Source organism: Corvus moneduloides, chromosome 13 (assembly GCF_009650955.1).
Source record: "Corvus moneduloides isolate bCorMon1 chromosome 13, bCorMon1.pri, whole genome shotgun sequence".
NCBI classification, from domain to species: Eukaryota; Metazoa; Chordata; class Aves; order Passeriformes; family Corvidae; genus Corvus; species Corvus moneduloides.
The window spans coordinates 20,461,042-20,475,052 of NC_045488.1; the positions used below are offsets into that span (position 1 = coordinate 20,461,042).

A 14,011-nucleotide genomic window follows, 5' to 3' on the forward strand; every position below is an offset into this window, starting at 1 on the left:
GGGATGTCTAGCTTGGGATGGGACCTCCACACTCCTCTGCCCTCTGCTTTACTGTCCATTCCATATGGAAAAAATTCACCCTGATTGAGGCATCTGGGAGCTGTAAGTGTGTTTTCTCTGCTGCTCCAAGGCAGAAGGATGTCACACGTTGTAAAATCTGTGAGAAGGAAACACAAAGCAGGAGCTTTGCGTTCAGGAGCTCTGCTATGCTCATCCCAGGGCCAGGGGATCTGCAGGGTGGATCTGCTCCAAAGAAACCTGGGGATCTGCAGGGTGGATCTGCTCCAAAGAAACCTGTGGAAGGTCTGCACTGATCTACCACCTCCCCAGCACTGCATGATCGGTGTCTCCAAGAGCCTGGTCACTTTATAGGATATAACACCTTCAGCTGGGGAAACTGAGGCACAGCTGGGCTGGGTTTTGGGACACATAGCAGTACAGAGGAGTACTGGCACCCTCCACTTGTGGGGCTGCCCCATCTCCCCAGCCCCATCAGCCTGCTCTCCTGGTGTGACTTCCCTCAACCCAAAAGCCCTGGAGCTGCAGAGTTCCCTGAAAATCCCCACAGGCAGTGGCAAAGCTGATGAGAGCTTGGACCTTGTATGCTGGTTTTGGGTGGAAATCAGGAGAGGGTCACGGTGGCCATGCCAGGATGGACGAACTGATCATCCCTGAGGCAGGGAGCACAAAAACATCCCTCCCTGCCAGTTCCTGGTTGAGAGGCCTTGCCGTGGGAGCGATTGCTGTTCTCCCTTCCCTTTTCTCCTGCTCCTCACCCCACCGTGGGGCTCCGTGCCCGTCTGCCTGTCTGTCCGCATTACCCCTCGCTTCCGCAGCCACCATTTCGGAGTGTGCCTTGGAAGCGTCCTGTGACTTCCCACAGCCCGGATATTTTTAGTCTGTGGTAATTCAGTGAACTCGTGCAGAGATCCTTCTCTGCCAGCTGCTGATGGTTGCCACCGTTGGGAGCAAGGATTTCACATCCAGCCCTGCACAAGGCGAGCCCTGATGTTGCCTTTGGTCACTTCTGGTCTGCTGCGTGCCTTGGCTCCAGTCACACGCCATCTCTCGTCCTTGAGTGAAAAGGCAGAGGGGAACCATCCCTGTTTTTTGCCTGGCATCTCTCCCCTGCCTTCCCATTGTCAAAGATGGAGTCAAGGGCAGTGCTGGATCTGGCTGTTGGAAGCTGGAGCTTGTGAAATGTTCAGGGATGCAGTGAGCATCACCCCTTGCCCAAAGGATGCAGAGGAGAAAGCTACACCAAGGGCATGTCTGCAAAGCCAGATGTGGTGCTTCCAGCATCTGGAGACATTCCTCAAGATCTCCAGAGGGATCTCAGCACCTCACCCAGAGTGATCCATCTCTCCCCTTGCTCCTTGGGATGTAGCAGCTTCATTGGACTGTTTGGAAGGACCCCAGGGCAGCAGAGCAGCTCTTGGCCTGCAAGTTTAGAATCACAGAACTGAGGAGTGGTTTGGTTTGGAAGGGACCTTAAATCCCAATTCATTTCACCCCCTGACATGGGTGGGGACACCTTCCACTAGGTCAGGTTGCTCCAAGTCCCATCCAACCTAGCCCTGAACACTTCTAGGGATGGGGCATCCAGAGCTTCTCTGGGAAACTTGTGCCAGGGCCTCATTACCCAGACAGGGAGGAATTTTTTTCCATCCAATCTAAATCTCCCCTCTTTCAGCTTAAAGCCATTACCCTTTGGTTTGTCAATTCTTGGCCTTGCAAAAAGTCCCTCTCCAGCCTTCCTTTAGCTCCGCTTTAGGCACTGGAAAAGACTCTAAGGTCTCCGTGAAGCCAGCCTCCTCCACTCCGTGTGGGGCTGCAAAATCATGGAGAAAAGCTTCTAAAGCCAAAGCCTGGCAATGCTTGGAAGGATAAGTTGGACAAGGACAAGTCCATCTGAGATGGGAGCATGAAGCTCCAAGGAACCTGATGATGTCCTTCCTGCCCTAAACACCAACTTTGTCCTCATCCCCCACTAGAAAACCTGCCATGAGTCCATGATCCCTGCCAAAGGCATCCCAGAGGGCTCCCACTACCAACCGTCTGGCTCAGGGCTTTTGGTCCACTTTCTCCTCCACCATTTCAGGTCAGTGTTGGCCCAAGGTCTGCTCTCGCCGGTGGTGGACGCTGTTCATGCTCTCCTGTGGCTGTGCTGGTGACACCGTCCCTTTGCTGAGTCTGGCTTGCACAGGGGTGTGTTTTATCAGGACTCTTCTGGTGGGGAGCAGCTGTCGTGGCAGCTCCCCTAGTGTGGCTATCTGTGATTCTGGTCTACAGGAACTATTAACTGATCTGATCACACCAGGAAGCATCGCTCTCTTTGCTGCCTCATGAGCTGACAGGTCTCCTCCATCCCCCTTGGTGAAGCTGCTGTCACCTGGCTTGGACCATGTCACCTTCTCACCTCCCCATGATGCCACACCAGTGCTGATCGCAGCAAAAGAAACACAAACCCTCTGAGCAATGAGGATCATGGTGTGGCAGCACCTGGAAAACATCAGCACACTGCACATCCCTTCCTCCAGCTCCTTGCTGGGACGTTAGTGGCAGGTTACCCGTGGCTCAGATTTCTGTACTCCAGACATTTGGATTGTCCTTTTGCAAACTTCTCGTGAGGGTATGATGGAGCACGAGCATGCCCAGGGTTGGCAGATGCCAGCATGGACATGTCCTTGCTTGGAGCAGGAGGGAAATGGAATAGATGGGGACAGAATGGAGAAGATGGGAGGGTGAGAGCAAAGACTTCTCAAATATAATGGATAGTGGCATAGAGACTTCCTCTGCCAGTTCCCGTGGGACCCTTGAATGCATCTCATCAGGTCTCATGGACTTATGCACCTTGAAGTTCTCCTACAGGTGGTTCTTCCTTCTCCCAGTCCCTGTCTTTGCCTCCGGCATCTCAGGTGGTGTGGCTGGAGCACTTGCTGATGAAGATCAAGGCAAACAAGTCATTGAGCCCCTCAGCTGTGGGCTACCCCGACTGCAGGCTTCCTTTGTGTGAGTTTCTCCAGGAGTTCGTTGTTAATCCATCAGGCTTCCTGGCATTTCTGCCTGACTTCTCTTTGTTGGCATGCATTGCTCCTGAATTCAGAGATGATCCTTGAACATCAGCCGGCTTCCTTGGGTCCCATTGCCCTCCAGGGCTCTATCCCATGGCACCCTGTCAAAACAGGTCTCTGAAGAGGCCAAAGTTTTCTCTCCTGGAGTCCAGGGCAGTGATCCCTCTGTGTGCTGCAGTCCCTGGGTAGCAGCTGGATGGCTGGGGACAGTCATGCACCATCTGAGCATGCATTCCTGCATGGGATGATGGGATGATCCTGTCTCCCTCTGGCTCTGCTGGGCAAACTGTGTTCATGTTGCCTGGCAGGGTTTGATAGAGGGGACTTCTCTGTGAGGAGACACCAGAAACTTCCCCCATGTTGGACCAGGTCAGCCAAGGCTGAGCCTATCAGCAATGAGGGCAGCACCTCTGGGATAATGTATTTAGGAAGGGGAGAAAAAGCAGCCCCTGTTCCCCATCCCCCTGTGCTGTTTGGGGGCAGAGATGAAGTTGAGTGAAGTTGAGCCTGGGAAGAAGCCAGAGGAAAGCGTTTTAAGATTTGGTTTTATTTCTCATTACCCTACTCTGATTTGATTTGCAATAAATTAAATTAATTTTCCCAGGGTGAGTGATTTCTCCTCACTGGGTGAGGTGACAATTGTGCTGGCCATCCCCAGCCCCATGGTGTCCCCTGTCTCCTGGCAGGAGCATGGTGGCCATGAACAGCTTTGGGTGTTGTGTCCCAAAGCCTGGGCACTACAGGTCAGGCAGGATCTCTGCATGTGGGCAGGGTTTATGGAAAAGCTGGAGCATCCTGAAAGTGATGCAGCTGGAGGGGAAATGACAGAGGTCATCTCAAAGATGATGCAGCTGGGGAAGAAATTATTGGAAGAAGGGGCATCCCAAAGTCAGGGCGGCCTGGAAGTGATGCAGGTGGAGGAGGAATTCATGGAGATGTTCTTGGTTGGGCTTGGGGGATTCATCTTTGAAAAGGGGGGACGTGCCCCAATACAACGGCTCCTGGCGCCCACAGCAGTGTTGTCCTCCATCCCACATAGTCCCAGGATTTTCTCAAACATTGCCTTCCTGAGTGGCAACTTGGCACCATCACCAGTCCTTAATTTTTCCAGCCAGGCTATGACTCTGATGTGAGCACTTGGTGACCAGGATGCTGAGTGGTTTGCACCCAGATTTGGGTGGTATTGATTCCTTAAGAGCTTCAAAGATGTCACCTTCCCATGAAACCAGGTGGGATGGGAGTTACCCAAGTGGGATTCCTTCTGTTCAAGAGCATCTCCGTTCTTGGAGATGCAAGGGCATTGCCTCCTCCCTGCCGCCCTTGTCATGCCTGTGCCTGCTCATCATCCTGCCGTGGGAGGGGGACGCAGCGGGTGAAAAAAGCTGCTTAGGATCTATCCCGGGGTTTAAATCGCCCTGGGTTATTGTTGGAGGATTAGGAGGGGATTTGGTATGATTGGTTGCAGCGGGTTAAATATAGGCTGGTGTGTGTTGGAGGGCTGACGTTCCAACAGGGAAGGAGGGATGGTGCCGGCTCGCTTTTGCCCCTTCCTCTTTCATCTCTCTTGTGACTGTGGTGGTAGGGAGGAAAAATGCCAGCACCTCCTTTCTAATATCACACGCTGGCCCCAGGATGCACAAGACTCCAGTGGTTTGTCGTGCAATTAACTTCCAGCAGCACACGTGGTCTTCTCTGGCTTCAAAGGTGGGGAGAGCAGAGGGACTGGGAGGGGTGGGGGCTGGGTTAGTGCTGCTTGTCTCTCAGTGGCTCCCAGGTCCTTGGGCAGCTCCTGGGAGCATCCCACAGCAGCTCCCCAGAGGTGTCCTGGGAATGGTGGGGCTGGGTTGGGGTGCAGGATGCAGCCAGGAGCTTCCTTGGGTTTTAAGGAAAGGGGGACAGGCTCCTGCCTGCCAACAGCTGCTGCATTAGGAAGAACAGAAGGCCGCACTCCATGTGCCCTCTTTGGGATGCCGGGAACCAGCATCCCCCTGTTCCCATCGATCTTTCCATGTGTGAGGCTGTGGGCTCCCAGCAGTTGGTTTCTCCCTCAGGTTATCTCTATCATCACATCCTGGCCATGTCTTTGTTAAGGCAGGTCCCCATCACCTTTCTCTGAAGGCAGAACCCAGCGTCTCTTGCTCACTGGGATGAGCTGGTTGTGGCTCTTGGCCGTGTGCTGGCACCATGTCTTCCCATGACCTGCTCCTGACATTTTCCAGGAGGGAAAGGAGAAAGAGAAGATCTGCATTTCATTTCTCTTTCTGAAGGAGCCCCACGTGTCGGGCCTCGGCTCCACGTATTATCCATGCCGAAGCCTGCAGCTGGCTGCTGGCACAGCACAACCGGGGATGGGGGCTGAGATTTATAAACATGCTTCAGGCACAGCTGCTCCAGGCTCCCTTGGCTCCATCCATCTCCAGGGGCCGTATATCTCACTGCGCTCATCAACCCCTGCAAATGCGTTTCTTATTTCCTGAGTTTTACCTTGCTGGGATAAATGTGCCTGGCACAGCAGACTCTGCTCCAGTTGTGTGGAAATTAGAGGCAGGGAGGAGACACCACAATGTTGTGGAAGACCCCTCTGCCTCCCAAAAGAGGTGCTGAGAGTCCTTGGCCTTGGCATGGGTGTGAGCCAGGAAGTTCCTCTTCTGAGTTAGTGTGGAAAAGCTGAAACTCCAAGGTTTTCTGAATACCCAGTGGCTTTGCTCCATGATGGGAGGATGTGGCCCCATGGATGGTTCTCCAGATGGAAATACAGGACAGAGGGATGTCCCTGGAGGTGCTGGAGCAAAGTGGCGCAGGGCAACGAGGGTTATTCCACCAGGATTGGGTTTTCCTGCCAGGGACAGTCGCCTGAACAGGAATGCTGGGCTCAGCTTGCCATCTAGTGGCAATAGCAGCCTTCTCCAGAGGGTCATGAGGTTCATGGCCATGCTGGTTCGTAGCCCTGCTGGGGGGTGTGCAGCTCTGCTTTGGGTTCCACAGCCTTGCTGGGGGCTTTCTGCATTTCCCCCAGGGGCTTCCCAGCTCTTCCTCCCTGGAGACCACCTTCCCTACCCTACCTAAGCACACATGGAACCAATGTGGATCTTCAGGTCCCCCCCGCCCTTTGGGTGTCACTGGGTTTTAACATCCCATGAAAATAGGGAAGAGGAGGAGGGGGCAGGTGAGACATGCCAAGGAAAGGGATGAGCTGGGAGTTTCCAGCTCCCATCTTGGTGCCCCTCCAGCCCTGAGCCTCATGTCTCACCTTTTCTGAGAGCCCAAGACCCCTTGTCCACCCTCCTTCAGCCCTAGAGCTAAGCTCTTCCTCCTGCCTGTCTCGAGGGGCAGGTTCCTGGCACCGTGGGATCACACCTGGCCCTTTCCCCTTGCCTTGCAGGGATGCTGGTGGTCAACGTCACCTGGAGGAACAAGACGTACGTGGGGACGCTGCTGGACTGCACGCAGCATGACTGGGCACCTCCCCGGTAAGCGGGCGGGGGCCTCTGGTGGGCTCCCAGCACGAGGGCAAATCCAGTCCTGTACGGCCCCCACGGCACCCAGGACTCTCTGCCATGTGCCCACGGGGCTGCCACAGGGGTTGGAATCTCCTCCTTGCCCGACCCAACTGCTCCTGTCACTCTCTGCCCCTGCAGTCACACGTCCCTTGTCCTGGGGGCTGGAGATGGTTTAGCACATCCCGGGGACCGCTCTGGTTCCTCTTTATCGGTCAGTGGGGGGAGAAGTCTATGGGATCGGTAGTGAGGGGAGTAAGGGGATCCTCACTGTGCCTTGGGGACAGCACAGCCATCTCTCTGTTGAGACCTCTGTGTCCTCCTCCCTGCAGGTTCTGTGACTCTCCCACCAGTGACCTGGAGATGCGCAATGGCCGGGGCAGGGGCAAGCGCATGCGCCCCAACAGCAACACGCCGGTGAACGAGACGGCCGCTGCCTCGGACAGCAAGGGGGCCAGCAGCAGCAGCAAGACCCGGGCGGGAGCCAACAGCAAGGGGCGCCGGGGCAGCCAGAACTCCTCGGACCACCGCACCCCGCCTGGTGGCACCGCCGAGGACGTGAAGGCCAGTCCCTCCTCCGTCACCAAGCGGAAGAGCAAACCCCTCTCTGACATGGAGCTGAACTCCAGCTCAGAGGACTCCAAGGGCAGTAAACGCATCCGCACAAACTCAATGGGCTCGGCCACGGTGCCGCCTGCCGCGGTCAAGGTGGAGCCGGCTGTCCTGGAGCGCAACTGCCCTTCTCCCATCCTCATCGACTGTCCCCACCCCAACTGTAACAAGAAGTACAAGCATATCAATGGGCTGAAGTACCACCAGGCCCACGCACACACGGATGATGACAGCAAGCTGGAGGCAGATGTGGACAGTGAGTATGGCGAGGAGCCCTCCCTGCATGCTGACGTCGGGAGCTGCAACGGTGCCGCCGGGACACAGAAGGGCTCCCTCTCACCCGCTCGCTCGGCCACCCCCAAGGTGCGTTTGATGGAGCCCCACAGCCCCTCCCCATCCAGCAAGTTCAGCACCAAGGTCCCCTGCAAGAAGAAGGTAGGTGGGGAAGGGGACACAGACCCAGGTGCTCTGTCCAATGATGGCTCTGAGGATGGTCCCTCGGTGGCCGATGAGACGAGTAACGATGACTTTGATTCTCTGGAGAAGCGATGCATTGATAAGGACAAGTCAAAGAAGGCCTCTGGTGCTAAACAGGAGAAGATCCCTTCCAAAAGCTTGAAGTCCGCCAGACCCATTGCACCGGCCATTCCCCCGCAGCCGATTTACACCTTCCAGACTGCCACGCTCACCACAGCCAGCCCCGGCTCCTCCGCTGGCCTCACCACAACCGTGGTCCAGACCATGCCCAACAGCCCCCAGCTCAAACCCATCCAGCCTAAGCCAACGGTGATGGGAGAGCCCTTCGCCGTCAACCCTGCCCTCACCCCTTCCAAGGAGAAGAAGAAGAAAGACAAGAAGAAGAAAGAGCCCAAAGAGGTGGAAAACCCTTTGACTCCCGGCAAAGCCTGCAGAGCAGAGGAAGGTAAGAGCCCTTTCCGGGGGGAATCCAGCGAGCTGGGAATGAAAGGCGAGGGGCTGCTGAACGGTTCATCCGACCCCCACCAGAGCCGGCTCGCCAGCATCAAGGCCGAGGCGGATAAAATTTACAGCTTCACCGACAACGCACCCAGTCCCTCCATCGGCGGGGCCAGCAGGTTGGAGAGCACCAACCCAGCCCAGCCCCTGACCCCACTGCACGTTGTCACCCAGAACGGGGCAGAGGCCAGCTCGGTGAAAACCAACAGCCCGGCTTACTCGGACATCTCCGACGCTGGGGAGGATGGGGAGGGCAAGCTGGAGAGCGTGAAGGCAAAGGATCCGGAGCAGCTGGTCAAGGAAGGCGCCAAAAAAGCTCTTTTCCCACCACAACCGCAGAGCAAAGAGTCTCCCTACTACCAAGGCTTTGAAACCTACTATTCCCCTGGCTACCCCCAGGCCAGCCCAGGACCCCTGAACCCTGGCGGGCAGTCTGCAGCCGAGACACAGGCCTTGAAGCTGAAGAAGGACGAGGAGCAGGAGAACCCGGAGGCGAAGGTGAAGAGTGAAGGCTGTGAAGAGAAGAAGGCAGAGCTCGGCAGTGGCTCCAGCCAGCAGCCCTCAGTCATCCAGCAGCGCCCCAACATGTACATGCAGTCCCTCTACTACAACCAGTACGCCTACGTGCCGCCCTATGGCTACAATGAGCAGGGCTACCATGCTCACCTGCTGAGCACCAACCCTGCCTACCGCCAGCAGTACGAGGAACAGCAGAAGCAGCGGCAGAGCCTGGAGCAGCAGCAGCAGCGAGGGCTGGAGAAGAAGGTGGAGCTGGGCTTGAAAGAGAGGGAGGCGGCTCTCAAAGAGGAATGGAAGCAGAAGCCACCCATGCCCCCAACGCTGACCAAAGCCCCGAGCCTCACGGACCTCGTCAAGTCAGGGCTGAGCAAGCCCAAGGAGCAGGGAGGTCCTGATATGGCCAAATCCGTCATCATCCCCAAGCTGGAAGACTCGTCCAAGCTGTCCAGCAGCCAGGTTGCCGAGGGGCTCAAGGTGAAGCTGAGTGAGGCTGGTCACCTCGGGAAGGAGACGGCTGAGATGAAGCCTGGCTCCGAGTGTGGCCGGCAAGCGGAGGTGGACCCTGTTCTCTGGTACAGACAGGTAATGCCCTGCCCTGTCTGCCAGCCCAGCCATGAGTTTGCTCCTGCAGGAAGCTGCTCACCGGGCTTTGCTGGGGCCATCACCTCGGAGAACACGTGTTGTCCTCTGCTTGTGGTGGCACTCCATGGGATTCCCTTGGGACCAGAAAAAGGGTGGGGCTGTGAGGCCATGGATGAGCTAGGGAAGAGTCCAGGGTAGGGGGGTGGTGTTTGCTGGTCTCCTCCAAACCCAGCTTGGGACAGATGGGGCTGTGGGGAGGCATCTGCTCTGGTGGTTGGCTGTTCTTGCAGGAAGTGGAGGCCATGGATGGGCTGAGGAAACAAAACCCATGGATGGGCCAAGGAGAGCCCTGGGGAGTGGGGTTCACCAATCTCCTCCAAACGCAGGCTGGTTTTGGAACAGGCAGGGCCAGGGCGAGGCAGCTGTTCTGATGGTTGGCTGTTCTTGCAGGAAGCTGAGCCGCGGATGTGGACCTACGTGTACCCGGCAAAGTACTCAGACATCAAGACGGAGGATGAGCGGTGGAAAGAGGAGAGGGACCGAAAGTTGAAGGAAGAAAGAAGTCGAAGCAAAGAAGCCTCGTCCAAGGAGGACGGGAAGGAGAGCACCAGCTCCGAGTGCAAGCTGACCCCCACTGAGGAGGCTCGCATGGTGGGGAAGGACCCCAGGCCCAGTGTCCACGTCCCCGTGTCCTCACCCCTCACGCAGCATCAGTCCTACATCCCCTACATGCACGGCTACTCCTACAGCCAGTCGTACGACCCCAACCACCCCAGCTACCGCGCCATGCCCACCGTCATGATGCAGAATTACCCAGGTAGGGAGCCAGGCCCTTCAAGGGGTGTCTGTTCCCGGCTGTCCCTGCTCCCAGGGTGGGGGATGGCTGTGGGACATCCTCTCACACACATACAGAGCCCCATGCTCCCACTGTGCTGCCCGAACACTCCTGGTGCCCTGACTGCTCTTCTCCCCCCAGGGTCATACCTACCCTCCAGCTATTCCTTCTCTCCGTACGGGAGCAAGGCATCCGGCAGCGATGACAGCGACAAGTCCCGAGCCAGCCCCAGTGTGAGCTGTAAATCCAGCTCGGAGTCCAAGGCCCTGGACATCCTGCAGCAGCACGCCAGCCACTACAAGAGCAAATCACCCACGGTGAGGATCAGAGGGTGCTGGCTTTGCCCAGCTCTGTGGGATAGTCCCTGCATCCTGTAATGAGGTGGGAGCAGCTCCGCTTGCCGTGTGGTTTTGCTATTTCTGCTGCTGTGGGGGACCTGCAGCTGTGGAGTATCCCAACATTACAAAGCCTTTGGGATGGACCAGCCAAACCTGTGCCCCAGCACTGGGGCTTCTCCAGGCCCTGCAGCAACCAGGTGACACTTGTCCTCAGCCCTGGAGCTGGCAGGTGGGATGTGGGGGCTGTCTCCATCCCATGGCTCCTCCTGGGCTGAGCTGGGAGACAGAGCTTGGACACAGTGAGGAAAGAGTTGTCCTCAAACCGGCCCTGTGTTCTCCACAGGCTCTTGGCTGTCCCACCACTTCCCATCAGTATCATGGGAGCCTTTTGGGCAAAGGCAGAGGGAATATCCCGGTGTGTGCCCCGGGGTAGCTGGTCATGTCCCTCAGCATGTGTCTGCTTTCCCCTCTCCAGATAAGCGAGAAGACGTCTCAGGAGCGGGACCGCGGCGGCTGTGGGGTGGTGGGGGGCAGCGGGAGCTGCAGCAGCGTCGGGGGAGCCGGCGCGGGGGAGAGGAGCGGCGACCGGCCCCGCACGTCGCCCTCCCAGCGCCTGCTCTCCACGCATCACCACCACCACCACCTCGGGTACTCGCTGCTGCCAGCACAGTACAACCTGCCCTATGCAACAGGTGAGAGCGGGGCTGGGCTGGGGGGGAGCTGCACCTGCCCTTGGGCTGTGGGACCCTCACACTGTCCCCGGCGAGGTGCCCGGCCCTGTCTGCCAGCTCCTGACACCTCTTCTCCCCCCCAGGTCTCTCCTCCACAGCCATCGTTGCCAGCCAGCAAGGCTCCACTCCCTCCCTATACCCACCTCCCCGGAGGTGAGAACGGTAAGGCTCTGCTCCCGCCGCACCTCCGCGTGGGCGGCTGGGCTGGGCCGCAGGTGGCTGGGCCGGGTGCTCACGGGTGCCCTCGAGGGTTTAGGGTTTGCCCGTGGCCTCGGGGCTCGCGGGAGCTGACTTGCCCTTGGGTCGTGGCAGGATGTGACACGCCAGGATTCCTGGGCTGTACAAGACGTGTGACTGGCTCACATGGGGAAGCGCTGGAGACTCCTTTAGACATCAGTTGAATGGTGTTAATTTGTACTGCTTGACGTTCCTGCCGTGATCCGAGGCAGACTCTGTCTTCTCCCCCGTCGGACACACACTGACTCCCCACCACACCCCTCTCTGGTGAGTGGATGAGCTGGTACCTGCGGATATATTTATTCTACTGGGCACCAGCGCTCAGGTTGGAGGCGACTCACCTGCCTGGTGCATATGAAGAGGAAACAGAAGCACTGAGGTTTCTCGATGAATTTGGGACCCTGCCGTGTCTCTGTGAGCTGCTGCTTCACAACAGGACTGGGGGCAGGCGGGGACTTGGAACACGGGGCTGAGCCTGCTGTGTGGCCACAGTCTCAGGAAAGGAAGCAAGGACTGGCTCACGGAGCCTCGGCAGGTGTCGGGGGGCTGGTGCAAGCTGGGCGGGTGGGTGGCAGCCTGGCTGGAGGCAGCTGTGGGGCTCTCCCAGTCCCTCATCTGGTCCTGCACCCCACAGCACCCACAACTCTGTGCCTGATCTGCCAACACATGGTCGATGGCCAGAGTGGGGGTGGGGAAGCTCTTGGCTTTGGCAAAGCAGCCTCTGCCCATGGGGGCTGGGGCTCTGTGGGGCTGGGGGCAGCAGGGCACAGGCTGCCAGGGCCCCCCAGGCCGTGCATGGTCCAGACCTGCCCGTGGCTTTTGCTTTGGTTTCTGAGCTGCAACTCTGCAAATCCCAGCCTCTCCTCTGCCCCACTACCATGGCAAGTGCCCCTGAAACCCTGGGGCAACACATCCTGCTGTGGGGGGGGGGCTGTGGCTCCCCTTTTCATCCACCTTTTGCTTTTAGGGCGGCTTCCCCAGGCCGCAGGCAGGGCGCAGTGAGGAACAAGCACACTTAGGTTCTGCCAGAGGCATGTGGGGCCATGCTGGTCCCCGCTCCAGCCTCGTGCCAGGGCTGGGGGCACCAGGTCCTGGAGGAAGATGGTCCCCACTCCTGGCTGCTCCCCAGCTCCGAGGACAGGGGCTTTCTGGTCCTCTGCCCCCGCCCCAGAGCGGCTCTCTCTGCCCAGGCCGACACTCTACCTCGGCCCCGCAGCGGCCGGGCCGCCCCTGCTGCCCCCGCCTCTCCCGCTGCCCAGCCGGGGGACATGGGGGCCATCGGTCTCGGTTGTGTGTGTCCGTGTCGCACCCGGCCCCGAGGGCCGCTGTACGGGGATGCTCTGCCCGCTGGGCTCTGTACATACTGTAAAAAGCAATTGTTTGAAAGCTGTTGTTTTGGGTTTTGTTTTCTTTCCCCGTTTCTTCCCCATCCCACTGTACCCAGTTGGAAAGGAGGCACTGGCTGCTCTCAGCCCCAGTTCAGGTGCTGGCAGCATGGTGGCCCCGGCCTGCTCTTGTTGTTTGACTCACTTTTCTGCCACTCTTCGTTGTCTTTGGAAGGAGATGGGGCCGCGTGGCCCGGCACACTCCGCAGGGACAGGGTGGGTGACGGACCCACCCCGCACCCGTCACAGAGCCACGTGCAGCCACGGGGCTGGGGACTGGCGGGGCCGGAGTGCTTTGGAGAGCCCCACATCCCACCCGTGGAGGAGCGTCCCCCTGGCTGCTCCTACCTCCAGCCTCGGCCGGCCCGGCACAGCCTGGCTCCCAGCACGGCCGGGGCCCACAGCGGCTCCAGCGGCGCAGAGGAAGTGCCTGGGGGTGTTGGGGGGTGCCACAGGCTTTGCTGGCAGTCGGAGGGGGTCGGGGGGCTGCTCCCCACCTTCCCAGTTGGGTCCCAGTTGAGTCTCCCTTTAGGTGTTAAATGAAACAACAGTTGATGCAGAATAGGTTTGAGGTTTGACATTTCCTGGGTTCTCTGGGCCACTTGTTGCCCACGGGGCCACCCCCCAGCCCCGGTGTCAGACCGTTGGTGTTTATAGCTCGTTTCCATTGGCGTTGCTGTGTTGGGTTTCATTTCAGTCTTCCTGACTCTGCCCTTCTGTAAAGTGTACATTATTACCAAGTTCCTTGTTTTTTTATATATATATATATAAATATATATATATACAAACTGTACTCTTCTTGCCTTTGTACATTTGGGCAAGGAGGGAGAATAAATCTTTTTAAGAGACAATCACAAACCTGTGAGGGTGGCTTTTTCTTCCTGTTCCCCCAAGTCTGGTCCTTTATCCCCAAAAACTGTGGCCAGTGACTTTTGGGGGTGGGAGGGGGGGTTCCCCCATCTTGGGCATCTGAGAAGGCTCCTGGTGCTCACTGATCCAAGGCTTTTGCCCTGCGCCCCTGGATCCAGCTCTGCCCCAGCACTTAGGGCTCTGGCGGGGCCTGCAGCTGAACTCAGACCTGGCAGAACCCCCCAGGCTTGAACCCCTGGGCACCAAGGCCCTGCCCTACACCACGGCCCCAGGGCAGAGGAGGTACTGGGCGCACAGGGCGGTCACAGGGCAGGGCTTGGTTCCTCCAGCTTTGCCACGGAGGTGATCCGTGTGGG

The 14,011-nt window shown here is 58.1% G+C and overlaps 1 protein-coding gene across 3 annotated transcripts in view; it reads left to right on the plus strand.

Moving 5' to 3' along the window:
* The window catches only part of ZNF609 (zinc finger protein 609), a 64,916-nt gene extending 51,280 nt beyond the window's left edge, over positions 1–13,636 (plus strand). For 2 of the 3 annotated variants that reach the window (XM_032123382.1, XM_032123383.1), the window contains exons 4-10: positions 6,457–6,544; positions 6,904–9,259; positions 9,710–10,076; positions 10,236–10,411; positions 10,908–11,124; positions 11,247–11,316; positions 11,476–13,636. In XM_032123382.1, coding sequence (XP_031979273.1) covers positions 6,457–6,544; positions 6,904–9,259; positions 9,710–10,076; positions 10,236–10,411; positions 10,908–11,124; positions 11,247–11,316; positions 11,476–11,482 — 3,281 coding nt within the window. In that variant the 3' untranslated portion in view covers positions 11,483–13,636. Of the gene's footprint in view, positions 1–6,456; positions 6,545–6,903; positions 9,260–9,709; positions 10,077–10,235; positions 10,412–10,907; positions 11,125–11,246; positions 11,326–11,475 lie in introns of all 3 variants that reach the window. The other variant, XM_032123385.1, reaches the window with a different exon arrangement.
* The last annotated feature ends 375 nt before the right edge of the window (positions 13,637–14,011 follow it).